At 42.7% G+C, this 26442-nt stretch overlaps 1 protein-coding gene across 18 annotated transcripts; it reads right to left on the bottom strand.

Moving 5' to 3' along the window:
• LOC127576673 (interferon-induced protein with tetratricopeptide repeats 5-like) lies at positions 1-23296 on the bottom strand. Of its 18 annotated transcripts, none has more exons than XR_007957273.1 (3): positions 22998-23296; positions 19976-22149; positions 1-249 (listed from the first exon to the last, which is right to left on the bottom strand). XR_007957273.1 is itself a non-coding variant. In XM_052027291.1 (3 exons), the coding sequence occupies exons 2-3, from the start codon at positions 10547-10549 to the stop codon at positions 8226-8228; spliced, it is 1476 nt and encodes a 491-aa protein (XP_051883251.1). In that variant the 5' UTR covers positions 10550-10646; positions 15825-15838; the 3' UTR covers positions 3720-8225. The 18 variants fall into 18 exon arrangements, 8 of the variants coding, with proteins under 8 accessions (XP_051883251.1, XP_051883252.1, XP_051883250.1 ...); XR_007957269.1 differs by lacking the exon at positions 22998-23296 and adding an exon at positions 7523-9696 and having other exon boundaries at positions 18847-20673; XR_007957268.1 differs by lacking the exon at positions 22998-23296 and adding an exon at positions 11674-13847 and having other exon boundaries at positions 18847-20673.
• Between the last annotated feature and the right edge of the window lie 3146 nt (positions 23297-26442).

A 26442-nucleotide genomic window follows, 5' to 3' on the forward strand; every position in this document is an offset into this window, starting at 1 on the left:
TCGTTACAGCATTCACTTTTCTGTATTCTGTGCAAAATCGAACAGTTCCATCAGGCTTAGGCACAATAACACAGGGTGAACTCCAGTTTGAAGTGGAATGTCTAATAATATCATTTTCTAACATATATTCAATCTTCTGGTCAACAAGTTTACTCTTTTCCACGTTCATTTGATATGGGCGTTGTTTGATTGGTTTTGCATCCCCAACGTCAACGTCATGAGTAATTATCGACGTTCTGTTTGGAACATCTGGGAACAGATTTTTAAATTTTAAAATTAATTCTCTCATCTGTTGTTTTTGTGAAACTTGTAAATGGTCCAACTTTGTTTCAAGGTTCTCCAGGATATTTTGGTTTTTCAGTTTCGATGGAACAATATTTGGTCTAAATTGGCCTTCCTCAATATCAACATCAGGCATTCTAGAAACAACCTTCATATTATCTACCACGGTCACAACTGAATCCCTCTCATAATAAGGCTAAAGCATGTTTACATGACTGTTTTTTTTGCATCTATCTGGTGTTTGGATTATACATGTCAAATCAGTTAATCAGGATTCAATAATAAGGTCCAGAAAAACAAGATTGCAATGGATTGTTCTGGCTAGGGAAAAATACTAACACTTTTGGCCCCACTGCAAATGCCTTTGGCCGAGCACGTCTGTCAAAACATGCCTTCATTCTCATCTGGCTGGTTTTCAAATTCTCTCTCGCCAGCTGGCAGACTCTCTCCAACCGAGTTTTAAATTTTTGGACATAGTCCAACAGACTCAAATGCACTTCCTCATTAACCTACTGTTCTCTTAACAATTCTAAAGGTCCTCTCACCCGATGTCCAAATACAAGCTCAAACGGACTAAATCCTGATGACTCCTGTATTGATTCTCTAACTGCAAACAAAAGTAAATGAACACCATCATCCCAATCCTTTGTGTTTTCAAAGCAATAAGTCTTCAGCATATTTTTGAGAGTGGAATGAAATCTCTCCAGAACTCCGAGATTCTGGATGATATGCAGATGATACAATCTGCTTTGCTCCCAGCTCATAAACTAATCGTTGAAACAAATTAGACATAAAATTACTGCCTTGATCGGATTGGATTTCTTTTGGCAAACCAACCAAAGTAAAAAAATTTTAAAAGAGCCTTTGACACAGTCTTGGCCTTAATATTTCTAAGTGGTATTGCCTCTGGAAATCTAGAAGTTGCACACGATGGTTAACAAATACTGATTTCCAGCCTTAGACTTTGGCAATGGACCAACACAGTCCACAATCACCTTCGAAAAGGATTCACCAAAAGCAGGAATAGGTTTCCAAGTCTTTGATTTGGTTTACTTACCATCTGACATGTGTGACAGGTTCAACAAAACATCACCACATCCTTTCTCAAACCAGGCCAATAGAATTGTTTCAAGATCTTCCCTACAGTTTTATTCACACCAAAATGACCACCCAAAGGCATACTATGGGCCAGGTTTAAAATCTCATTCCTATAAACTTTAGGAACCACAACCTGATGAATAACTTCCCATTCCTCATTAACAGGGACATGAGGAGGTCTCCATTTCCTCATTAATACTCCATTTTTGACATAATATCCAATTGGCACTTTCTCCATCACAAGAGTGCTTTTTCTCTCAATTCGTCTTTCGTCTGTTCCACCATAAAATCTTTCCTTGACAAAGGCAAATCTTTAAATTCAGTCTCACTACGAGGATTTTGATCCTCCAGTGAAGACAGAAAAGTCTGAGACAAGTCATCATAATTTTCTTCCTGTTTAGGACTGTCACAGGGAACAACATCAGACTGCACCGGACTGTCAGCCTTGGCTAATTCTTTAGCTCTAGCTCGAGTCACCGCACATGATGGGTAAACTTCTGCATCATTCTCAGACTCATCAACCCTTGGTTTGGTCGTTAACCGTACCACAGGGACAAATTCTCCATCTGCAAGGTCATTCCCCAATAACAAAGGAACTCCTTCCACTGGTAAACTAGGTCATATCCCTATCTCAACAGGTCCTTCTACGAACTTTGACTTTAAAATCACCTTGTGCAAAGGGACAGATATGATGTCACCTGTAACACCTTGCACTAGATTTACCTCACCAGTGTCAGTTTCTTCACCAAAATTTAAAACACTGTCCAGCAAGAGAGATTGGCAAGCCCCAGTATCTAAGGATTTTCACTGGCACTTGGGTGACCCATCATTCAGTGAAACAAAACCCTCTGATACATAAGAATGATTTTTAATTACCTGAAAACAAGCATTGGGCACAGCTTCCTTCCTTTTCTTCAAAAGGGCACAATTAACTATTACATGGCCAGGTTTCTTACAGTAATAACAAGTACGCTCAACAGGTTTCTCCAGCACTGGCTTCTTTTCATCCTTCCCTTTTTGATTACCTCCCAATTTAATCTCTGGTTTACCTGGATTGTCCCTTATAACTCTTTTGAAAGGTTTTAGGTGGTCCCCATTTGGATTTATGGGTTAAAGCATAATCATCTGCCAACCTAGCAATTTCTTGTAAAGTTTCCACCTCCTTTTCATTTAAATACCTGTTATTTCAGCTGGGACACATCTTTTAAAGTTTTCCACTAACATCAATTCTGTCAATTTATCATAATCCCCAACTACATTTTTAGCCATGCACCATCGTTCAAAACATATTCTCTTTCCATTGGCAAATTCCATGTACGTCTGATCTGCAGATTTCTTCAAGTCTCTAAATTTTTGTCTATAAGCTTCAGGTATGCCTTATATTCGTATGCCTTCAACACAATTTGTTTTACCTTTGTATAATCAGCTGCATCGTCAACAGACAAAACAGAATAAGCTTTTTGAGCTTTACCTTTAATTACACTCTGTAACATAAGAGCCCATCCTTTCTTTGGCCAGTTTGAACTCTCAGCAACCTTTTCGAAATGTTGGAAATACTGATCAACTTGATCTTCTTCAAAACGAGGGACTAATCAAACCTCCCTACTGACTAAAAAACCAGATTCCAAACTCTTTCGCTTCATTTTTAACTCATGCTGCCGCTGTTTTTCCTTCTCCTCCCTATCCAACTCCATCCTCCTCATTTCCATCTGGGCCTTCCTTTCCTCTGCCTCAGCCTCAAACTTCAACTGAATTAGTTCCCGTTCAGCCTCTGACTTCACCTGAGTTAGCTCTCGTTCCCATTCAGCCTCAAACTTTAACCGAATTTGCTCTCGTTCAACCTCTATCTTTGCCAGCTGCACATGTGCCTCAGAAATTGCTGGTTCACTGCCCTGAAACTGTTTTAACACCTCCTCGTCAAACACCTCCTTTTCCACATAATGGCCAGCTATCAGTCTCCGAATATCTGCCTTTCTCACAAATCGCGTTACTGCCTCAAGGAGTAGCGCTGCAGCAATTTTCACCAAATCAGACTTCCTCATCCCCTGCAATCCTCCAGGGGTGGTTTTTTTCCCAAAAATGTATCCATTGTTGGTTTCCACACACACAAGCCAATTAAAAAGAAATCTATCAGACTGACCACAATCAGTAATCCACTAAGACCCCAATTTGTTCAAACTCAGACCTCCCTCGTCAATCATTGGATACAATCCCAGATTAATCTCGTCAATCTGGGGAACGATCCCAGATGACACTTGGTAATCTGGGGAACAATCCCAGACAAGCCCCCAATTTTGTTATGAACCAGCAACAAAAGAAACACAGTCTTGATTCAGTGTTAAAAACTACTTTATTAATAACTACTTATGATAATAAGAAAAATAAAAGTAAAAATGTTAGAATGTTAGAAGTAAAGATGTTAAACCTTGAACATTAACCCCAAAAACTAAACTCATCGTGTGTGTGTGGCAAAGTCCCAAACTCCAAGTCCAGGAATGGTTCTTAAAGTTCAGTTCAGCAAGCCATAAGGTGAAACATGAGCAAAGGCTTCAACAACCACCGTTGTCTGAAGATAAGACGTAGATGTAGAGAGAACATAGAGAGAGTAATTACGAAATCCAAATGTTCCACGATGGAACCCAAACGACACCTCAGTGTTTACTCGGTAGTGACTTCCTCACCCCAAAAAGCATCCGAATCATGGTCATCCACACAAATACCTGTTTCCCTCTACAGGTCAGCAACAAAGTGAACTCCACCGGATTACTCCCAATTTCCATACGTGGATTGTAGTAACAGACACAGTTATTGTTTCTCATCCATCGATAGAGAAACTAGCAGGCTGGTGTCTCTCTTTTCTCTCTCTTCTCTGACTGACTTCTTCAACATCATTACGTCCTTTATCTTCTGTTGACGTAAGCACGCCACACACACACACACTATGCTCTATCTTAAAGGAGCATTCACCTAGTCCGTAAGAGGTCATAGCTTTAAGGTGAGAGGGAGAAAGTTTAAAGGAGATTTACAAGGCAAATTTTTTTTTAAACTTTACACGGAGATGCCAGTAACGTGCTGCCAGGGGAAGTGTTGGAAGCAGATATGAAAGGAAAGCATCGCTGCAGGCAAATGGGACTAGTTTAGGAAGGTGCCTTGGTTGGCAATGGATGAAGTGGGCTGAACAAATCTATGAATCTTTGAGTCTTATCCTGATGCTGTGACTCTTTGTTCCGGACTCCCCAGCCATCCTTGTAACTAGTCTGTCTGTTCTTGCTAGGACCTTATAGGTTTCTCTGAAATCCCTTCACATTCTTCTATACCCTTGTGAATAGAGGCCTAACTGACCTAATTTCTTCTCATGCATCCGTTCAGGAGTTAGTGCAACAAAGGTTTACTGGACTCTCTCCATGGCAAGAACATCCTTCCTCAGATAAGGAGACCAAAATTGCACACAAATTTCCAAACGGTCTCTCCAAGGAAGGCCTTGTACAGTTACAGGATAACACCACCATTCCTGTTCCTTTCCCATTGTCATTTTATTTCAATGTTCTGCATTGATCTCCTGAAGCAACACAGTATATTGACCGAGATGACCGGTATTAGATCAGATTAGTTTGTCATACAGCCCAGGGTGCAATGAAATTCCTAGCTCACTTGAAGCTCAGGGCAAACAGTATACATGGTAGTAATAAATACAGCAACAAGCACAAAACAGAATGGTGCAAAGACATTAGTGCAATCTGAAGTAGTGCAAAAAGAAATGCTAAAGTGACAATAATTGAATAAACAAGAGAGGAAGAATTAAGAATCTGAGAACATGACAGGAAGGGGATGTGAAGGAGATGATTGGTTCAGAAGTCTGATAGCACTGGGGAATACTATCTGAGATATCACTAGTCTGAATTAATGTAACCCAGGAATTTAACACCACTCCCAACATTCATACTTCCCAATTAATTAAATCCCTTTCCCTGCTCCTCTCTCTTCTCTGCATCATTTCCATTGGATGTTTCTGGTTCTCTCAATTATCGACTCTAAGGCCAGCGACAAGTGGGTCAGACAACTATGATACCTTCACCCACTATGGCTGTGTGGCACAGTGCACAGCCGTGGGAGGGGTCTTTGTGTCCTGCAAACACTTGCTGTCCTAACAGCTCCGCAAGGTCCGTCTCTGTTTCAGCTGGCAGCTTGCTGCACTAGCTGCCCCATTGATAGGCTCGCCAGTATATTAGTGCCACAGTACATGGATAGCGATAAAAATCTCCATTGGACTATCCCCATCCTCCATACTTACTGCATTTTCAGATCAGCCTGTGTTTTGCATGCCCCTTAGCTGTGTACTGTCTCTTTACATTTGATCTCCCAAAGTGCAACACCTTACACTTGACCAGATTAAATTCCATCTGCCATTTCTCTGCAACTGATCTATATCCTGCTGAATCCTTTGACGACCTTCAGTGTTTGCAACTCCATCAATTTTTGTGTCATCTGCAAACTTACTAACCAACCCATCTACATTCTCGTCCAAGTCATTTATATATATCATAAACAGAGGTCCCAGCACAGACCCCTGCGGAACACCACTAATCACAGACTTACAGCCAGAATAACACTCCTCCACCAGTGCCCTCTGTCGTCTATGGTCAAGCTAATTCTGAATCCAAACTACCTATTCACCTTTCACCTTAATCCTCCTGATCAACCTACCATGGCAGACCTTGTAAAATGCCTTACTAAAGTCCATGTAGACAACATGCACTGCCCTACCCTCAATCACCTTTGTCATCTCCTCAAAAAAATGTCAGTCAAGTTGGTAAGACATGACCTGCTCCACATAAAGCCATGCTGAGTGTCCCTAGTTAGCCCATGTTCTAACAAATGTAAGTAAATCCTATCTCTAAGAATCCTCTCCAATAGCTTCCTTACCACTGATGTGAGGCTCACTAGTCAATAATTTCCTGGATTTTCCCTAGTTCCATTCTTAAACAAAGGAACAATATTAACCACTCTCCAGTCCTCCACCTGTAGCTAGAGAGGTTACTACTGCACTTTCAGCAACAGCTTCAGCTGCACTTTCAAAGTCGAGCCGATCGAGAAGGGAGTTCCTGTTATGATTTCCTGCTTGTAGAGATTAAGTAATTTCCCTAATGGTGAATAGAAACTTAACCTAGAAAGCAAAATAGTTTTTTTCCAAGAAATGATGTCACAGAGACCACGGTATGTGCCGACGCAAACTGCCTTGATCCAATTACAGTAGTATCGGTTGACAACAGAAATAAATCACTTGATCCATCAGACCCAAGCTGATTGGCTGATCTTTTCTCTGCCCACTTATATCTGGAAGTCATCTCAGGTTGTCCTTTGACTATTTGGGCCTCCCAGTTCTTCTCTTTCAAAACATTCTGTGGAAGGATGGCTGAAACATTGGTAGCGGGGAGGTTCTCAGAGCCTGCAAGGGCTCCTGGTTTCTTGGATAAAACTTTGCTGGTCTCCAGGTTGAAATCTGTGCTGGACGAATAAGATCATTGGACTCTGAAGCCTCCCACCCCCTTGCCTCAGAGGGGGGTGTAGAGAGGTGGCAGAAGCAGTCTATAGTACCTTCATACAGTGCAGGAAGGCGTTCAATAATCTTTGATCTTTGTCAAAGTCCCAACAATCTTCTCTCTTGCCTCTCGATAGCCTGGGGTGATCCCATCAGGCCCTGGGGATTTATCCATCTTAATGTTCTTCAAGAGCCCCAACACCACCTCCCTCTTGATCTCAAAATGCCCTAGCATATTAGAATGCCCAACACTGATCTCACTAACTTCCATGTACTTTTCTTTGGTGAATACCGATGCAAAGTACTTTTTTAGCATTTCACTCACTTCCTCTGGCTCCAGGGATAAGTTTGCTCCTTTATTCTGGAGTGGTCCAACCCGCTCCATAGTTACCTTCTTGTTTTTAATATACATAACAAAATGCCTTGGGATTCTCTTTAATCCTACTTGCCCGGGACACTTCATGCCCTCCTAATTCCTTGAGTTCTTTCTGGCTTTCTTTATATTACTCTAAGGCCCTGTTCAGCTTCCTAAACCTTACATACGCTTCCTTTTTCTTTTTGACTAAATCTACAACATCTCTCACCATTCCAGGGTTCCCTTACCTGCCATCTTTGTCCTTCCTCCTTACTGGAACATGTCTGTCCAGTACTCTGGTCCTTTACATCACCTGCTTTTCACTTCTGGTTCCATGATGAGAGTGTTTGCATTCCAAGCCTGAGTTACAGACCTGAAGCATTGTTCTTGGCCATGAGTTGCTTGGCCTGAGACTGAAATCTTCCTCTCATTTGTCTATTTTATTACCTTTGGAAATCCAACTATTTTGACATTCTTGGGTGTCACCAGCAGGCTGAACTGAATTTTCTGCTGATGTTTCTTTAATTTGTACAAGACAGACTCAGCATCTAAGGTTTTAGCTCCCAGGTATGTCTTTTTGATGGAATGTTATCGTGTTTTAGAAATTCAGGCATATCCCAAAAATCGCTCTTCAAAAATTCCGGTTATTTGACAAGATATAAATTGAAAACTAAAATACAATTAATGGTTCACAGTTAAAGGAAGCTCATAAGGAGACTTGCCAGGATTTTCGAGTTGCTTCCAGTTGAACTAACTCCCCAAAACCCACTTTTGTTTCTGAATACACAAGCCACCGGAGTCAGTTTTCTTCAATGAAGCTCAAGGACTGAGAACAATAATTACAAATTATTTGAAAATCACACTTTCATAAGTCTCAGTGAAGAAAGTGCTGCCAGAATATATCAAGTGAAACAAGTTCTCCACAAATTTGTCCTCAGATCAATGCATCTTTCAAGCATCATTATGTTCCTGAATGGAAAGACTTAATTCACAAAGAGCATTCAGATATTCTTCATTGCCAGAATCAAACTCCAAGGCCTTCTCAAAGTATTCAATAGCTTTAGCCTTATTCCCATCCAGCTGATACAGGAATCCTTTGACCCCAAGAGCCTTGCTGTCACACGGATTCCTGCAAAGTTTCCTGTCTGCCCACCTCTTCAATTTTTCATGACACCATTTTCGTTCATTTGACTCATATTCAACCTTTAGTCCTTTCAGGAATAGCCTGATGGCATCGGATTCAGACCTTCTTTGGTGCAGTTCAAATGATCCAGCCTGTAAACATATTCTCTGTATATTTTCTGGACGAATATCATCCAATTTCTCCAGATTACTGTAGATCTCCTTTGCTTTGGAATACTCTCCATTTTTTACACAGATGCCTGCAAAATCCAATTGCGATTTAATAGCTGATCTTGGACGATGCTCAAATGCCTTTCCAAGGTGATACTTGCATTGATTGAACAACTCTGTTTTCTGCTTAAATGCAGCATTGCGAGGGTTTCTGCTACGAGGATTGCCAATCAGTTCATCTAATCTGATTTTGTAACACATAGCAATTTGGTCATGCAAAAAGGCAGAGAGGGGAGTTATTTTTAATGCTCTCTTCAACAGCCCAACAGCTTTCTCCACATCTCCTTCTAATCTGCAAAATTTTGCAGCATAGCGGAGCACGTATGGAAAATCAGGGGTTTTGTGCAATGCTTGTTCAACTAATTTATTTGCTTCCTTCTTTTGCTTGAACTCTTGCAGTTTTAGAGCCAACAGCACCATGGCCACAGAGTCACCTGGATCAAGCTCCAGCACCCGACGCAGATGCTTCACGGACTGACTCCGTTCACGACTCTCTGGGGTTCCAGAAAATGATTCCAGACGAAATAGTACAGTCGCATAGCCCATGATCCATTCCGTGTTATCAGGATCTTCCTCCAGAGCCTTTGCAAAACATTCCTTTGCCTCTTCGTAGTATTGAACTGAAGATCTTATCAATGACCATCCCTTCTCCCCGTACACTTCAGGTATCATTGCTGTATAGCGAGGGCCGTCAGTGAGCGGTTTACAGATCATCTCCAGCTTGTCGAGGTAGGACTGGGCCTCGGCCAGTTGTCCCATGTGGTAATGCACCCAGGCAAAGTTTCCATAGGTGATGATGCTTTTTCTTTGAAATTCATCTTTGTGGTTCTCCTTCAGAATCTCTTCAGCTTCCTTTAAGTTTTGAATTGCTTCTTCACAGTTGCCCTGCAAACAATTCACAAAAGCGAGTTGGTTGTGGCATTCAGCCTGGTATTTGACACCAAGATCCATTGCATCTTGCAATCTGTACATCATATCATCCAAGTCAATGGTTTCCTTCTGTGGGCCCCACGTGAAGTGACACTGAAGCTGATCGAGCTTCTCTTTCAACAAATCTCTCGGTGCGTTGCTGCAAGAGGACAAAATTCAAGAGTCAGCACTTCATCCAGTCATTGTTCTCCATGTCATTACTTGAAACAAAGCAGAGTGTTATTGTCTCCTGCAATCTTTAAAACCACACCCGAATAAATTTCAACTCTGTACATGCACCGAGACCCAAATGGAAGTTATTTTTTTTTATTTGCTTTATTACCAGATATGATGTTACAATGAGAGCTGCTTCATGTATGACGACTTCTGAGAAGAGACTGGATGGGCTTGGTTTATTTCTCTTGTAGCACAAAAGGCTAAAGGGGAATCTCAGTGGTGGAGGCAGGTGCTCTCACACATTTAATGTGTCTAGACGAGCACTTGAATTGCCAAGGTATAGAAGGCTGCAGACCAGCTGCTGGTAAATGGGAAGAGTATAGATGCATACTATGGTCAGCATGAATACGGTGGGCTGAAAGGCCTCTTTTCTGTCTGTATAACACTGAATGTTTGACCTCTCTCACCAGTCTTGGTACAGCTAAGCATCCATACTGGTACAGAAAATATTGCAGATGCTGGAAGTCCAAATAACAACAGAAAATGCTGGAAATGTTTATTTTCTGAAGTCGTTGAACTCAGTGACTGGACTGTAATCTGCCTGGTCAGGAGATAAGATGCTGTTGATGTGAATTAAGTTTATTGGCCTGAAATGATAACTCTTTCCACACACGTAGCATGACCTGCCCTCAATGATGTGTCTCTGAACACATAGTATGAACTCTTTGCATCAAATGTATTGTAATGCATTCCACATACTTTTGTGAGTGAGCTCCCATACAAGGGTTAACACATCAATTTAAATACAGAAGGAATTCAAGTGTTCCGTACCTCATTATGTTTGAGAGAAACAATGCTTTGAATTACTTTCACAGCTTCAGCTACACTTTCAATGTCGAGCCGATCGAGAAGGGAGTTCCGTGTTATGATTTCCTGCTTGTAGAGATTAAGTAATTCCCTAATGGTGAATAGAAACTTAACCTAGAAAACAAAACTAGTTTTTTTCCAAGAAATGATGTCACAGAGACCACAGTATGTGCTGACGCAAACTGCCTTGATCCAATTACAGTAGTATCGGTTGACAACAGAAATAAATCACTTGATCCATCAGACCCAAGCTGATTGGCTGATCTTTTCTCTGCCCACTTATATCTGGAAGTCATCTCAGGTTGTCCTTTGACTATTTGGGCCTCCCAGTTCTTCTCTTTCAAAACATTCTGTGGAAGGATGGCTGAAACATTGGTAGCGGGGAGGTTCTCAGAGCCTGCAAGGGCTCCTGGTTTCTTGGATAAAACTTTGCTGGTCTCCAGGTTGAAATCTGTGCTGGACGAATAAGATCATTGGACTCTGAAGCCTCCCACCCCCTTGCCTCAGAGGGGGGTGTAGAGAGGTGGCAGAAGCAGTCTATAGTACCTTCATACAGTGCAGGAAGGCGTTCAATAATCTTTGATCTTTGTCAAAGTCCCAACAATCTTCTCTCTTGCCTCTCGATAGCCTGGGGTGATCCCATCAGGCCCTGGGGATTTATCCATCTTAATGTTCTTCAAGAGCCCCAACACCACCTCCCTCTTGATCTCAAAATGCCCTAGCATATTAGAATGCCCAACACTGATCTCACTAACTTCCATGTACTTTTCTTTGGTGAATACCGATGCAAAGTACTTTTTTAGCATTTCACTCACTTCCTCTGGCTCCAGGGATAAGTTTGCTCCTTTATTCTGGAGTGGTCCAACCCGCTCCATAGTTACCTTCTTGTTTTTAATATACATAACAAAATGCCTTGGGATTCTCTTTAATCCTACTTGCCCGGGACACTTCATGCCCTCCTAATTCCTTGAGTTCTTTCTGGCTTTCTTTATATTACTCTAAGGCCCTGTTCAGCTTCCTAAACCTTACATACGCTTCCTTTTTCTTTTTGACTAAATCTACAACATCTCTCACCATTCCAGGGTTCCCTTACCTGCCATCTTTGTCCTTCCTCCTTACTGGAACATGTCTGTCCAGTACTCTGGTCCTTTACATCACCTGCTTTTCACTTCTGGTTCCATGATGAGAGTGTTTGCATTCCAAGCCTGAGTTACAGACCTGAAGCATTGTTCTTGGCCATGAGTTGCTTGGCCTGAGACTGAAATCTTCCTCTCATTTGTCTATTTTATTACCTTTGGAAATCCAACTATTTTGACATTCTTGGGTGTCACCAGCAGGCTGAACTGAATTTTCTGCTGATGTTTCTTTAATTTGTACAAGACAGACTCAGCATCTAAGGTTTTAGCTCCCAGGTATGTCTTTTTGATGGAATGTTATCGTGTTTTAGAAATTCAGGCATATCCCAAAAATCGCTCTTCAAAAATTCCGGTTATTTGACAAGATATAAATTGAAAACTAAAATACAATTAATGGTTCACAGTTAAAGGAAGCTCATAAGGAGACTTGCCAGGATTTTCGAGTTGCTTCCAGTTGAACTAACTCCCCAAAACCCACTTTTGTTTCTGAATACACAAGCCACCGGAGTCAGTTTTCTTCAATGAAGCTCAAGGACTGAGAACAATAATTACAAATTATTTGAAAATCACACTTTCATAAGTCTCAGTGAAGAAAGTGCTGCCAGAATATATCAAGTGAAACAAGTTCTCCACAAATTTGTCCTCAGATCAATGCATCTTTCAAGCATCATTATGTTCCTGAATGGAAAGACTTAATTCACAAAGAGCATTCAGATATTCTTCATTGCCAGAATCAAACTCCAAGGCCTTCTCAAAGTATTCAATAGCTTTAGCCTTATTCCCATCCAGCTGATACAGGAATCCTTTGACCCCAAGAGCCTTGCTGTCACACGGATTCCTGCAAAGTTTCCTGTCTGCCCACCTCTTCAATTTTTCATGACACCATTTTCGTTCATTTGACTCATATTCAACCTTTAGTCCTTTCAGGAATAGCCTGATGGCATCGGATTCAGACCTTCTTTGGTGCAGTTCAAATGATCCAGCCTGTAAACATATTCTCTGTATATTTTCTGGACGAATATCATCCAATTTCTCCAGATTACTGTAGATCTCCTTTGCTTTGGAATACTCTCCATTTTTTACACAGATGCCTGCAAAATCCAATTGCGATTTAATAGCTGATCTTGGACGATGCTCAAATGCCTTTCCAAGGTGATACTTGCATTGATTGAACAACTCTGTTTTCTGCTTAAATGCAGCATTGCGAGGGTTTCTGCTACGAGGATTGCCAATCAGTTCATCTAATCTGATTTTGTAACACATAGCAATTTGGTCATGCAAAAAGGCAGAGAGGGGAGTTATTTTTAATGCTCTCTTCAACAGCCCAACAGCTTTCTCCACATCTCCTTCTAATCTGCAAAATTTTGCAGCATAGCGGAGCACGTATGGAAAATCAGGGGTTTTGTGCAATGCTTGTTCAACTAATTTATTTGCTTCCTTCTTTTGCTTGAACTCTTGCAGTTTTAGAGCCAACAGCACCATGGCCACAGAGTCACCTGGATCAAGCTCCAGCACCCGACGCAGATGCTTCACGGACTGACTCCGTTCACGACTCTCTGGGGTTCCAGAAAATGATTCCAGACGAAATAGTACAGTCGCATAGCCCATGATCCATTCCGTGTTATCAGGATCTTCCTCCAGAGCCTTTGCAAAACATTCCTTTGCCTCTTCGTAGTATTGAACTGAAGATCTTATCAATGACCATCCCTTCTCCCCGTACACTTCAGGTATCATTGCTGTATAGCGAGGGCCGTCAGTGAGCGGTTTACAGATCATCTCCAGCTTGTCGAGGTAGGACTGGGCCTCGGCCAGTTGTCCCATGTGGTAATGCACCCAGGCAAAGTTTCCATAGGTGATGATGCTTTTTCTTTGAAATTCATCTTTGTGGTTCTCCTTCAGAATCTCTTCAGCTTCCTTTAAGTTTTGAATTGCTTCTTCACAGTTGCCCTGCAAACAATTCACAAAAGCGAGTTGGTTGTGGCATTCAGCCTGGTATTTGACACCAAGATCCATTGCATCTTGCAATCTGTACATCATATCATCCAAGTCAATGGTTTCCTTCTGTGGGCCCCACGTGAAGTGACACTGAAGCTGATCGAGCTTCTCTTTCAACAAATCTCTCGGTGCGTTGCTGCAAGAGGACAAAATTCAAGAGTCAGCACTTCATCCAGTCATTGTTCTCCATGTCATTACTTGAAACAAAGCAGAGTGTTATTGTCTCCTGCAATCTTTAAAACCACACCCGAATAAATTTCAACTCTGTACATGCACCGAGACCCAAATGGAAGTTATTTTTTTTTATTTGCTTTATTACCAGATATGATGTTACAATGAGAGCTGCTTCATGTATGACGACTTCTGAGAAGAGACTGGATGGGCTTGGTTTATTTCTCTTGTAGCACAAAAGGCTAAAGGGGAATCTCAGTGGTGGAGGCAGGTGCTCTCACACATTTAATGTGTCTAGACGAGCACTTGAATTGCCAAGGTATAGAAGGCTGCAGACCAGCTGCTGGTAAATGGGAAGAGTATAGATGCATACTATGGTCAGCATGAATACGGTGGGCTGAAAGGCCTCTTTTCTGTCTGTATAACACTGAATGTTTGACCTCTCTCACCAGTCTTGGTACAGCTAAGCATCCATACTGGTACAGAAAATATTGCAGATGCTGGAAGTCCAAATAACAACAGAAAATGCTGGAAATGTTTATTTTCTGAAGTCGTTGAACTCAGTGACTGGACTGTAATCTGCCTGGTCAGGAGATAAGATGCTGTTGATGTGAATTAAGTTTATTGGCCTGAAATGATAACTCTTTCCACACACGTAGCATGACCTGCCCTCAATGATGTGTCTCTGAACACATAGTATGAACTCTTTGCATCAAATGTATTGTAATGCATTCCACATACTTTTGTGAGTGAGCTCCCATACAAGGGTTAACACATCAATTTAAATACAGAAGGAATTCAAGTGTTCCGTACCTCATTATGTTTGAGAGAAACAATGCTTTGAATTACTTTCACAGCTTCAGCTACACTTTCAATGTCGAGCCGATCGAGAAGGGAGTTCCGTGTTATGATTTCCTGCTTGTAGAGATTAAGTAATTCCCTAATGGTGAATAGAAACTTAACCTAGAAAACAAAACTAGTTTTTTTCCAAGAAATGATGTCACAGAGACCACAGTATGTGCTGACGCAAACTGCCTTGATCCAATTACAGTAGTATCGGTTGACAACAGAAATAAATCACTTGATCCATCAGACCCAAGCTGATTGGCTGATCTTTTCTCTGCCCACTTATATCTGGAAGTCATCTCAGGTTGTCCTTTGACTATTTGGGCCTCCCAGTTCTTCTCTTTCAAAACATTCTGTGGAAGGATGGCTGAAACATTGGTAGCGGGGAGGTTCTCAGAGCCTGCAAGGGCTCCTGGTTTCTTGGATAAAACTTTGCTGGTCTCCAGGTTGAAATCTGTGCTGGACGAATAAGATCATTGGACTCTGAAGCCTCCCACCCCCTTGCCTCAGAGGGGGGTGTAGAGAGGTGGCAGAAGCAGTCTATAGTACCTTCATACAGTGCAGGAAGGCGTTCAATAATCTTTGATCTTTGTCAAAGTCCCAACAATCTTCTCTCTTGCCTCTCGATAGCCTGGGGTGATCCCATCAGGCCCTGGGGATTTATCCATCTTAATGTTCTTCAAGAGCCCCAACACCACCTCCCTCTTGATCTCAAAATGCCCTAGCATATTAGAATGCCCAACACTGATCTCACTAACTTCCATGTACTTTTCTTTGGTGAATACCGATGCAAAGTACTTTTTTAGCATTTCACTCACTTCCTCTGGCTCCAGGGATAAGTTTGCTCCTTTATTCTGGAGTGGTCCAACCCGCTCCATAGTTACCTTCTTGTTTTTAATATACATAACAAAATGCCTTGGGATTCTCTTTAATCCTACTTGCCCGGGACACTTCATGCCCTCCTAATTCCTTGAGTTCTTTCTGGCTTTCTTTATATTACTCTAAGGCCCTGTTCAGCTTCCTAAACCTTACATACGCTTCCTTTTTCTTTTTGACTAAATCTACAACATCTCTCACCATTCCAGGGTTCCCTTACCTGCCATCTTTGTCCTTCCTCCTTACTGGAACATGTCTGTCCAGTACTCTGGTCCTTTACATCACCTGCTTTTCACTTCTGGTTCCATGATGAGAGTGTTTGCATTCCAAGCCTGAGTTACAGACCTGAAGCATTGTTCTTGGCCATGAGTTGCTTGGCCTGAGACTGAAATCTTCCTCTCATTTGTCTATTTTATTACCTTTGGAAATCCAACTATTTTGACATTCTTGGGTGTCACCAGCAGGCTGAACTGAATTTTCTGCTGATGTTTCTTTAATTTGTACAAGACAGACTCAGCATCTAAGGTTTTAGCTCCCAGGTATGTCTTTTTGATGGAATGTTATCGTGTTTTAGAAATTCAGGCATATCCCAAAAATCGCTCTTCAAAAATTCCGGTTATTTGACAAGATATAAATTGAAAACTAAAATACAATTAATGGTTCACAGTTAAAGGAAGCTCATAAGGAGACTTGCCAGGATTTTCGAGTTGCTTCCAGTTGAACTAACTCCCCAAAACCCACTTTTGTTTCTGAATACACAAGCCACCGGAGTCAGTTTTCTTCAATGAAGCTCAAGGACTGAGAACAATAATTACAAATTATTTGAAAATCACACTTTCATAAGTCTCAGTGAAGAAAGTGCTGCCAGAATATATCAAGTGAAACAAGTTCTCCACAAATTTGTCCTCAGATCAATGCATCTTTCAAGCATCATTATGTTCCTGAATGGAAAGACTTAATTCACAAAGAGCATTCAGATATTCTTCATTGCCAGAATCAAACTCCAAGGCCTTCTCAAAGTATTCAATAGCTTTAGCCTTATTCCCATCCAGCTGATACAGGAATCCTTTGACCCCAAGAGCCTTGCTGTCACACGGATTCCTGCAAAGTTTCCTGTCTGCCCACCTCTTCAATTTTTCATGACACCATTTTCGTTCATTTGACTCATATTCAACCTTTAGTCCTTTCAGGAATAGCCTGATGGCATCGGATTCAGACCTTCTTTGGTGCAGTTCAAATGATCCAGCCTGTAAACATATTCTCTGTATATTTTCTGGACGAATATCATCCAATTTCTCCAGATTACTGTAGATCTCCTTTGCTTTGGAATACTCTCCATTTTTTACACAGATGCCTGCAAAATCCAATTGCGATTTAATAGCTGATCTTGGACGATGCTCAAATGCCTTTCCAAGGTGATACTTGCATTGATTGAACAACTCTGTTTTCTGCTTAAATGCAGCATTGCGAGGGTTTCTGCTACGAGGATTGCCAATCAGTTCATCTAATCTGATTTTGTAACACATAGCAATTTGGTCATGCAAAAAGGCAGAGAGGGGAGTTATTTTTAATGCTCTCTTCAACAGCCCAACAGCTTTCTCCACATCTCCTTCTAATCTGCAAAATTTTGCAGCATAGCGGAGCACGTATGGAAAATCAGGGGTTTTGTGCAATGCTTGTTCAACTAATTTATTTGCTTCCTTCTTTTGCTTGAACTCTTGCAGTTTTAGAGCCAACAGCACCATGGCCACAGAGTCACCTGGATCAAGCTCCAGCACCCGACGCAGATGCTTCACGGACTGACTCCGTTCACGACTCTCTGGGGTTCCAGAAAATGATTCCAGACGAAATAGTACAGTCGCATAGCCCATGATCCATTCCGTGTTATCAGGATCTTCCTCCAGAGCCTTTGCAAAACATTCCTTTGCCTCTTCGTAGTATTGAACTGAAGATCTTATCAATGACCATCCCTTCTCCCCGTACACTTCAGGTATCATTGCTGTATAGCGAGGGCCGTCAGTGAGCGGTTTACAGATCATCTCCAGCTTGTCGAGGTAGGACTGGGCCTCGGCCAGTTGTCCCATGTGGTAATGCACCCAGGCAAAGTTTCCATAGGTGATGATGCTTTTTCTTTGAAATTCATCTTTGTGGTTCTCCTTCAGAATCTCTTCAGCTTCCTTTAAGTTTTGAATTGCTTCTTCACAGTTGCCCTGCAAACAATTCACAAAAGCGAGTTGGTTGTGGCATTCAGCCTGGTATTTGACACCAAGATCCATTGCATCTTGCAATCTGTACATCATATCATCCAAGTCAATGGTTTCCTTCTGTGGGCCCCACGTGAAGTGACACTGAAGCTGATCGAGCTTCTCTTTCAACAAATCTCTCGGTGCGTTGCTGCAAGAGGACAAAATTCAAGAGTCAGCACTTCATCCAGTCATTGTTCTCCATGTCATTACTTGAAACAAAGCAGAGTGTTATTGTCTCCTGCAATCTTTAAAACCACACCCGAATAAATTTCAACTCTGTACATGCACCGAGACCCAAATGGAAGTTATTTTTTTTTATTTGCTTTATTACCAGATATGATGTTACAATGAGAGCTGCTTCATGTATGACGACTTCTGAGAAGAGACTGGATGGGCTTGGTTTATTTCTCTTGTAGCACAAAAGGCTAAAGGGGAATCTCAGTGGTGGAGGCAGGTGCTCTCACACATTTAATGTGTCTAGACGAGCACTTGAATTGCCAAGGTATAGAAGGCTGCAGACCAGCTGCTGGTAAATGGGAAGAGTATAGATGCATACTATGGTCAGCATGAATACGGTGGGCTGAAAGGCCTCTTTTCTGTCTGTATAACACTGAATGTTTGACCTCTCTCACCAGTCTTGGTACAGCTAAGCATCCATACTGGTACAGAAAATATTGCAGATGCTGGAAGTCCAAATAACAACAGAAAATGCTGGAAATGTTTATTTTCTGAAGTCGTTGAACTCAGTGACTGGACTGTAATCTGCCTGGTCAGGAGATAAGATGCTGTTGATGTGAATTAAGTTTATTGGCCTGAAATGATAACTCTTTCCACACACGTAGCATGACCTGCCCTCAATGATGTGTCTCTGAACACATAGTATGAACTCTTTGCATCAAATGTATTGTAATGCATTCCACATACTTTTGTGAGTGAGCTCCCATACAAGGGTTAACACATCAATTTAAATACAGAAGGAATTCAAGTGTTCCGTACCTCATTATGTTTGAGAGAAACAATGCTTTGAATTACTTTCACAGCTTCAGCTACACTTTCAATGTCGAGCCGATCGAGAAGGGAGTTCCGTGTTATGATTTCCTGCTTGTAGAGATTAAGTAATTCCCTAATGGTGAATAGAAACTTAACCTAGAAAACAAAACTAGTTTTTTTCCAAGAAATGATGTCACAGAGACCACAGTATGTGCTGACGCAAACTGCCTTGATCCAATTACAGTAGTATCGGTTGACAACAGAAATAAATCACTTGATCCATCAGACCCAAGCTGATTGGCTGATCTTTTCTCTGCCCACTTATATCTGGAAGTCATCTCAGGTTGTCCTTTGACTATTTGGGCCTCCCAGTTCTTCTCTTTCAAAACATTCTGTGGAAGGATGGCTGAAACATTGGTAGCGGGGAGGTTCTCAGAGCCTGCAAGGGCTCCTGGTTTCTTGGATAAAACTTTGCTGGTCTCCAGGTTGAAATCTGTGCTGGACGAATAAGATCATTGGACTCTGAAGCCTCCCACCCCCTTGCCTCAGAGGGGGGTGTAGAGAGGTGGCAGAAGCAGTCTATAGTACCTTCATACAGTGCAGGAAGGCGTTCAATAATCTTTGATCTTTGTCAAAGTCCCAACAATCTTCTCTCTTGCCTCTCGATAGCCTGGGGTGATCCCATCAGGCCCTGGGGATTTATCCATCTTAATGTTCTTCAAGAGCCCCAACACCACCTCCCTCTTGATCTCAAAATGCCCTAGCATATTAGAATGCCCAACACTGATCTCACTAACTTCCATGTACTTTTCTTTGGTGAATACCGATGCAAAGTACTTTTTTAGCATTTCACTCACTTCCTCTGGCTCCAGGGATAAGTTTGCTCCTTTATTCTGGAGTGGTCCAACCCGCTCCATAGTTACCTTCTTGTTTTTAATATACATAACAAAATGCCTTGGGATTCTCTTTAATCCTACTTGCCCGGGACACTTCATGCCCTCCTAATTCCTTGAGTTCTTTCTGGCTTTCTTTATATTACTCTAAGGCCCTGTTCAGCTTCCTAAACCTTACATACGCTTCCTTTTTCTTTTTGACTAAATCTACAACATCTCTCACCATTCCAGGGTTCCCTTACCTGCCATCTTTGTCCTTCCTCCTTACTGGAACATGTCTGTCCAGTACTCTGGTCCTTTACATCACCTGCTTTTCACTTCTGGTTCCATGATGAGAGTGTTTGCATTCCAAGCCTGAGTTACAGACCTGAAGCATTGTTCTTGGCCATGAGTTGCTTGGCCTGAGACTGAAATCTTCCTCTCATTTGTCTATTTTATTACCTTTGGAAATCCAACTATTTTGACATTCTTGGGTGTCACCAGCAGGCTGAACTGAATTTTCTGCTGATGTTTCTTTAATTTGTACAAGACAGACTCAGCATCTAAGGTTTTAGCTCCCAGGTATGTCTTTTTGATGGAATGTTATCGTGTTTTAGAAATTCAGGCATATCCCAAAAATCGCTCTTCAAAAATTCCGGTTATTTGACAAGATATAAATTGAAAACTAAAATACAATTAATGGTTCACAGTTAAAGGAAGCTCATAAGGAGACTTGCCAGGATTTTCGAGTTGCTTCCAGTTGAACTAACTCCCCAAAACCCACTTTTGTTTCTGAATACACAAGCCACCGGAGTCAGTTTTCTTCAATGAAGCTCAAGGACTGAGAACAATAATTACAAATTATTTGAAAATCACACTTTCATAAGTCTCAGTGAAGAAAGTGCTGCCAGAATATATCAAGTGAAACAAGTTCTCCACAAATTTGTCCTCAGATCAATGCATCTTTCAAGCATCATTATGTTCCTGAATGGAAAGACTTAATTCACAAAGAGCATTCAGATATTCTTCATTGCCAGAATCAAACTCCAAGGCCTTCTCAAAGTATTCAATAGCTTTAGCCTTATTCCCATCCAGCTGATACAGGAATCCTTTGACCCCAAGAGCCTTGCTGTCACACGGATTCCTGCAAAGTTTCCTGTCTGCCCACCTCTTCAATTTTTCATGACACCATTTTCGTTCATTTGACTCATATTCAACCTTTAGTCCTTTCAGGAATAGCCTGATGGCATCGGATTCAGACCTTCTTTGGTGCAGTTCAAATGATCCAGCCTGTAAACATATTCTCTGTATATTTTCTGGACGAATATCATCCAATTTCTCCAGATTACTGTAGATCTCCTTTGCTTTGGAATACTCTCCATTTTTTACACAGATGCCTGCAAAATCCAATTGCGATTTAATAGCTGATCTTGGACGATGCTCAAATGCCTTTCCAAGGTGATACTTGCATTGATTGAACAACTCTGTTTTCTGCTTAAATGCAGCATTGCGAGGGTTTCTGCTACGAGGATTGCCAATCAGTTCATCTAATCTGATTTTGTAACACATAGCAATTTGGTCATGCAAAAAGGCAGAGAGGGGAGTTATTTTTAATGCTCTCTTCAACAGCCCAACAGCTTTCTCCACATCTCCTTCTAATCTGCAAAATTTTGCAGCATAGCGGAGCACGTATGGAAAATCAGGGGTTTTGTGCAATGCTTGTTCAACTAATTTATTTGCTTCCTTCTTTTGCTTGAACTCTTGCAGTTTTAGAGCCAACAGCACCATGGCCACAGAGTCACCTGGATCAAGCTCCAGCACCCGACGCAGATGCTTCACGGACTGACTCCGTTCACGACTCTCTGGGGTTCCAGAAAATGATTCCAGACGAAATAGTACAGTCGCATAGCCCATGATCCATTCCGTGTTATCAGGATCTTCCTCCAGAGCCTTTGCAAAACATTCCTTTGCCTCTTCGTAGTATTGAACTGAAGATCTTATCAATGACCATCCCTTCTCCCCGTACACTTCAGGTATCATTGCTGTATAGCGAGGGCCGTCAGTGAGCGGTTTACAGATCATCTCCAGCTTGTCGAGGTAGGACTGGGCCTCGGCCAGTTGTCCCATGTGGTAATGCACCCAGGCAAAGTTTCCATAGGTGATGATGCTTTTTCTTTGAAATTCATCTTTGTGGTTCTCCTTCAGAATCTCTTCAGCTTCCTTTAAGTTTTGAATTGCTTCTTCACAGTTGCCCTGCAAACAATTCACAAAAGCGAGTTGGTTGTGGCATTCAGCCTGGTATTTGACACCAAGATCCATTGCATCTTGCAATCTGTACATCATATCATCCAAGTCAATGGTTTCCTTCTGTGGGCCCCACGTGAAGTGACACTGAAGCTGATCGAGCTTCTCTTTCAACAAATCTCTCGGTGCGTTGCTGCAAGAGGACAAAATTCAAGAGTCAGCACTTCATCCAGTCATTGTTCTCCATGTCATTACTTGAAACAAAGCAGAGTGTTATTGTCTCCTGCAATCTTTAAAACCACACCCGAATAAATTTCAACTCTGTACATGCACCGAGACCCAAATGGAAGTTATTTTTTTTTATTTGCTTTATTACCAGATATGATGTTACAATGAGAGCTGCTTCATGTATGACGACTTCTGAGAAGAGACTGGATGGGCTTGGTTTATTTCTCTTGTAGCACAAAAGGCTAAAGGGGAATCTCAGTGGTGGAGGCAGGTGCTCTCACACATTTAATGTGTCTAGACGAGCACTTGAATTGCCAAGGTATAGAAGGCTGCAGACCAGCTGCTGGTAAATGGGAAGAGTATAGATGCATACTATGGTCAGCATGAATACGGTGGGCTGAAAGGCCTCTTTTCTGTCTGTATAACACTGAATGTTTGACCTCTCTCACCAGTCTTGGTACAGCTAAGCATCCATACTGGTACAGAAAATATTGCAGATGCTGGAAGTCCAAATAACAACAGAAAATGCTGGAAATGTTTATTTTCTGAAGTCGTTGAACTCAGTGACTGGACTGTAATCTGCCTGGTCAGGAGATAAGATGCTGTTGATGTGAATTAAGTTTATTGGCCTGAAATGATAACTCTTTCCACACACGTAGCATGACCTGCCCTCAATGATGTGTCTCTGAACACATAGTATGAACTCTTTGCATCAAATGTATTGTAATGCATTCCACATACTTTTGTGAGTGAGCTCCCATACAAGGGTTAACACATCAATTTAAATACAGAAGGAATTCAAGTGTTCCGTACCTCATTATGTTTGAGAGAAACAATGCTTTGAATTACTTTCACAGCTTCAGCTACACTTTCAATGTCGAGCCGATCGAGAAGGGAGTTCCGTGTTATGATTTCCTGCTTGTAGAGATTAAGTAATTCCCTAATGGTGAATAGAAACTTAACCTAGAAAACAAAACTAGTTTTTTTCCAAGAAATGATGTCACAGAGACCACAGTATGTGCTGACGCAAACTGCCTTGATCCAATTACAGTAGTATCGGTTGACAACAGAAATAAATCACTTGATCCATCAGACCCAAGCTGATTGGCTGATCTTTTCTCTGCCCACTTATCATATCTGGCACTCATCCCAGGTTGTCTTTTGACTATTTGTGCCTCCCAGTTCTTTTCTTTCAAAAAAATTCTGTGGAGGGATGGCTGAAGCATCAGTAGCAGAGAGGTTCTCAGAGCCTGCAAGGTCTCCTGGTTTCTTGGATACAGCTTTGCTGATCTCCAGGTTGACAGCTATGCTGGATCAACAAGATCACTGGACTCCAAAGCCTTCCCAACCCCTCTCCCCAGAGGGTGGTGTAGAGGTGGCAGAAGCAGTCTATAGTACCTTCACACAGTGCAGGAAGGCATTCAATAATCTTTGAGCATAGCTAATGTGTGACATTGTTCTGATAAAATGCCTAGCCTTCATCATTCTTATGTCTAGAAATTCCATTACTACCACAATGTTGAGCGAAGAGGAAGCTCACAGAGAACCCAAATGTGGCACACTGGTACAAGACTGGAGTCAGGATGCTTCCTTAGAACCAAACACAGGCAGCAAATGGAAGGAATCTTGCCTCAGGGATCTGAGGTGGAGTCCCAACAAAAACTGGATATCCTCAGGAACAGCGAAACCAGGACTGTTCTAGAGTTGACAGCTCTAAGCAGCCAGGAGACAAAGTATACCCAAAGCTTGATCAATATTCTGGCAATTAGTGCTAGGGAAACCCAGGTACTTATGTTAGGCCCCTGATGGGGCTCAGGGCTGTGTCATTATGTAATTAGCTGAGCATGGAATCCACGTGCTGTACAACAAGGCACCAATGGAGCCAAATCGAGGGCCAGTACTCAGAACCCTGACAGTAGCCACCCAGCCCCACCCCCCCCCCACCAAAAGAGCCTCCAGGCAACCCACTGGGTTTATCTGGATGGTTCCCATGGAAGTCCTGAATGAGGGAGGGGTCCAAAATGAAGCAGTGAGGAATCCAGGAATGTTCCTCCAGACCGTATCCCTCCCAATCGACCAAGTACTGCAAACCTACCCCAGCAGCATACATCCAATAAACACCAGACGGTGTACACTGGGTGGTTGTCAGCAATCTGGGGGGGCTTGGCTGGAGGGCACAATGGACTGCTAGCCATCGGCTTCACCTGAGACATGTGGAACATGGGATGTATCCTCAGAGTAGTAGGCAATTTGAGCCAGACTGTTGTGGGATTGATGATCTGCTCAATCTCAAAATGTCCCAAGCAGCAAGGAGCTAGTTTCTTGGGCTTGTCTTTGAGAGGGATGTCCTTAGCTGAGTGCCAAACCTTCTGCCCAGGCTGGTACACTGGCATGGACCTCGCTGACGATCAGCGAATCTCCAGTTGTGGTCAGCAGTCCAGAGCAGGGCCGCATGTCCTCCCGTACCTTACGGCAACGACGGAGATGATCCTGAACTGAGGGCACAGAGATGTCCCCTTCATGGATGGAGAACAGAGGGAGTTGGTAACCAAGTGAGCATTCAGAGGGGGATCTTCCAGTGGCAGTGCAGACCAGAGTTGTAGGCATACTCAACCCAAGTGAGGTGGGTGCACTATGTCAAAGGGTCATTTGCCATTATGCAACATAGCACTGTTTCCAAATCTTGATTTGCCTTCTCTGTTTGGCCATTCGTATGTGGATAGAAACTGGACGATAGACTTATGAATGTTCCAAGGGCCTGACAAAAAGACCTCCATACTGCAGAGAAACTGGCCCCCCTGACTCCCCCAGTCAGAGACAATGTCTGCAGGGATTCCGTGGAGGCAGAAGATGTGTTGGACAACCAGGTCAGCTGTCTCCCGAGCAGTAGGGAGTTTGGGAAGGGCCACAATGCACTGCTTTTGAAAAGCTGTCCACTATGGTGAGGACAGCAGTGTTCCCATGAGAAGGGGGCAGTGCGGTGACGAAATCCAGGGCAATATGGGACCACAGACGGGTAGGTACGGGTAAGGGACGAAGCAGTCCAGCAGGTGGTTGGTGGGAAGCTTTTCCATGGGCGCAGACAGAACAGGCAGAGACAAAGGAATGGGTATCAGCATCCATGGAGGGCCACCAGAAGTGTTTCCTCAAGAGAAAAAGGGTCCTGTCAATCCCTGGATGGCAGGCAAAACGAGAAGAATGTCCCCACTGCAGAACCTGAGAGCACACGGGCTCTGGTACAAAAAAGGTGGTTGGGTGGTCCATTGCCTGGGTCAGATTGGGTCTGTTGGGCCTCCTTCACTGCAGCCTCGATCTCCCAGGTGAAGGGTGCCACCACACAGGACCGGGGAAGGACAGTCTCAGGGTTAGGATGGTCCTCCTTGGTAGTGTATTGTCAGGAGAGAGCATTGGGCTTCCTGTTCTTGGACCCAGCACAATACGTTAGCGTAAACCAGAACCTGCCAAAGAATAATGCCCACCGTGCTTGACAGGAATTCAGGCATTTTGCGGTTCGTATATATTCCAGGTTCCTGTGGTCTGTCCAAATGATAAACAGATGTTCTGCTCCCTCTAGCCAGTGCCTCCACTCCTCTAATGCAAGCTTGACTGCTAGTAACTCCCAGTTCCTCACGTCATAGTTACATTTGGCAGGGGACAACCAGTGAGAAAAAAGGCACAGGGCTGCAGTCTCTGATCCAAACCAGAGCATTGAGAGAGGACCACTCCCACCCTGGAGTCAGAGGCATCGACCTCCACAACAAATTGGCGGGAGGGGTCTTGTTGGACCAAGATAGGAGAGGACGTGAAGTGTTTCTTCAGGTCCAAGAATGCCGAGTCAGTTTTGGGATTCCACAGAAAAGGGGTCTTAGGTGAAGCAAGTTGAGTAAGGGGGTGCCGCCACCCAACTGTAATCCCTAATGAAGCAGCAATAGAAATTTGCAAACCCCAGAAATTGTTGGAGTTACTTGTGTGTCGTGGGTCGAGGCCACTCCGCCACCGCCCAGACCTTCTAGGGATCCACCCTTACTTGTGTGCTCTTAATGATGTATCCTAAGAAGCTGACAGAGGGGACATGGAATTCACATTTCTCAGCCTTGACAAAGAGCTTGTTCTCCCAAAACCTCTGGAGAACCTGACAGACATGCTGGGTGTGTTCCTGGAGAAGATCAGGATGTCATCCAGATAGACAAACACAAATCAATTTATGAAGTCTCATAGGACATCATCGATCAGAGCCTGGAAGATGGCAGGAGCATTG

The sequence above is a fragment of the Pristis pectinata genome, chromosome 12 (genome assembly GCF_009764475.1).
Source record: "Pristis pectinata isolate sPriPec2 chromosome 12, sPriPec2.1.pri, whole genome shotgun sequence".
NCBI classification, from domain to species: domain Eukaryota; kingdom Metazoa; phylum Chordata; class Chondrichthyes; order Rhinopristiformes; family Pristidae; genus Pristis; species Pristis pectinata.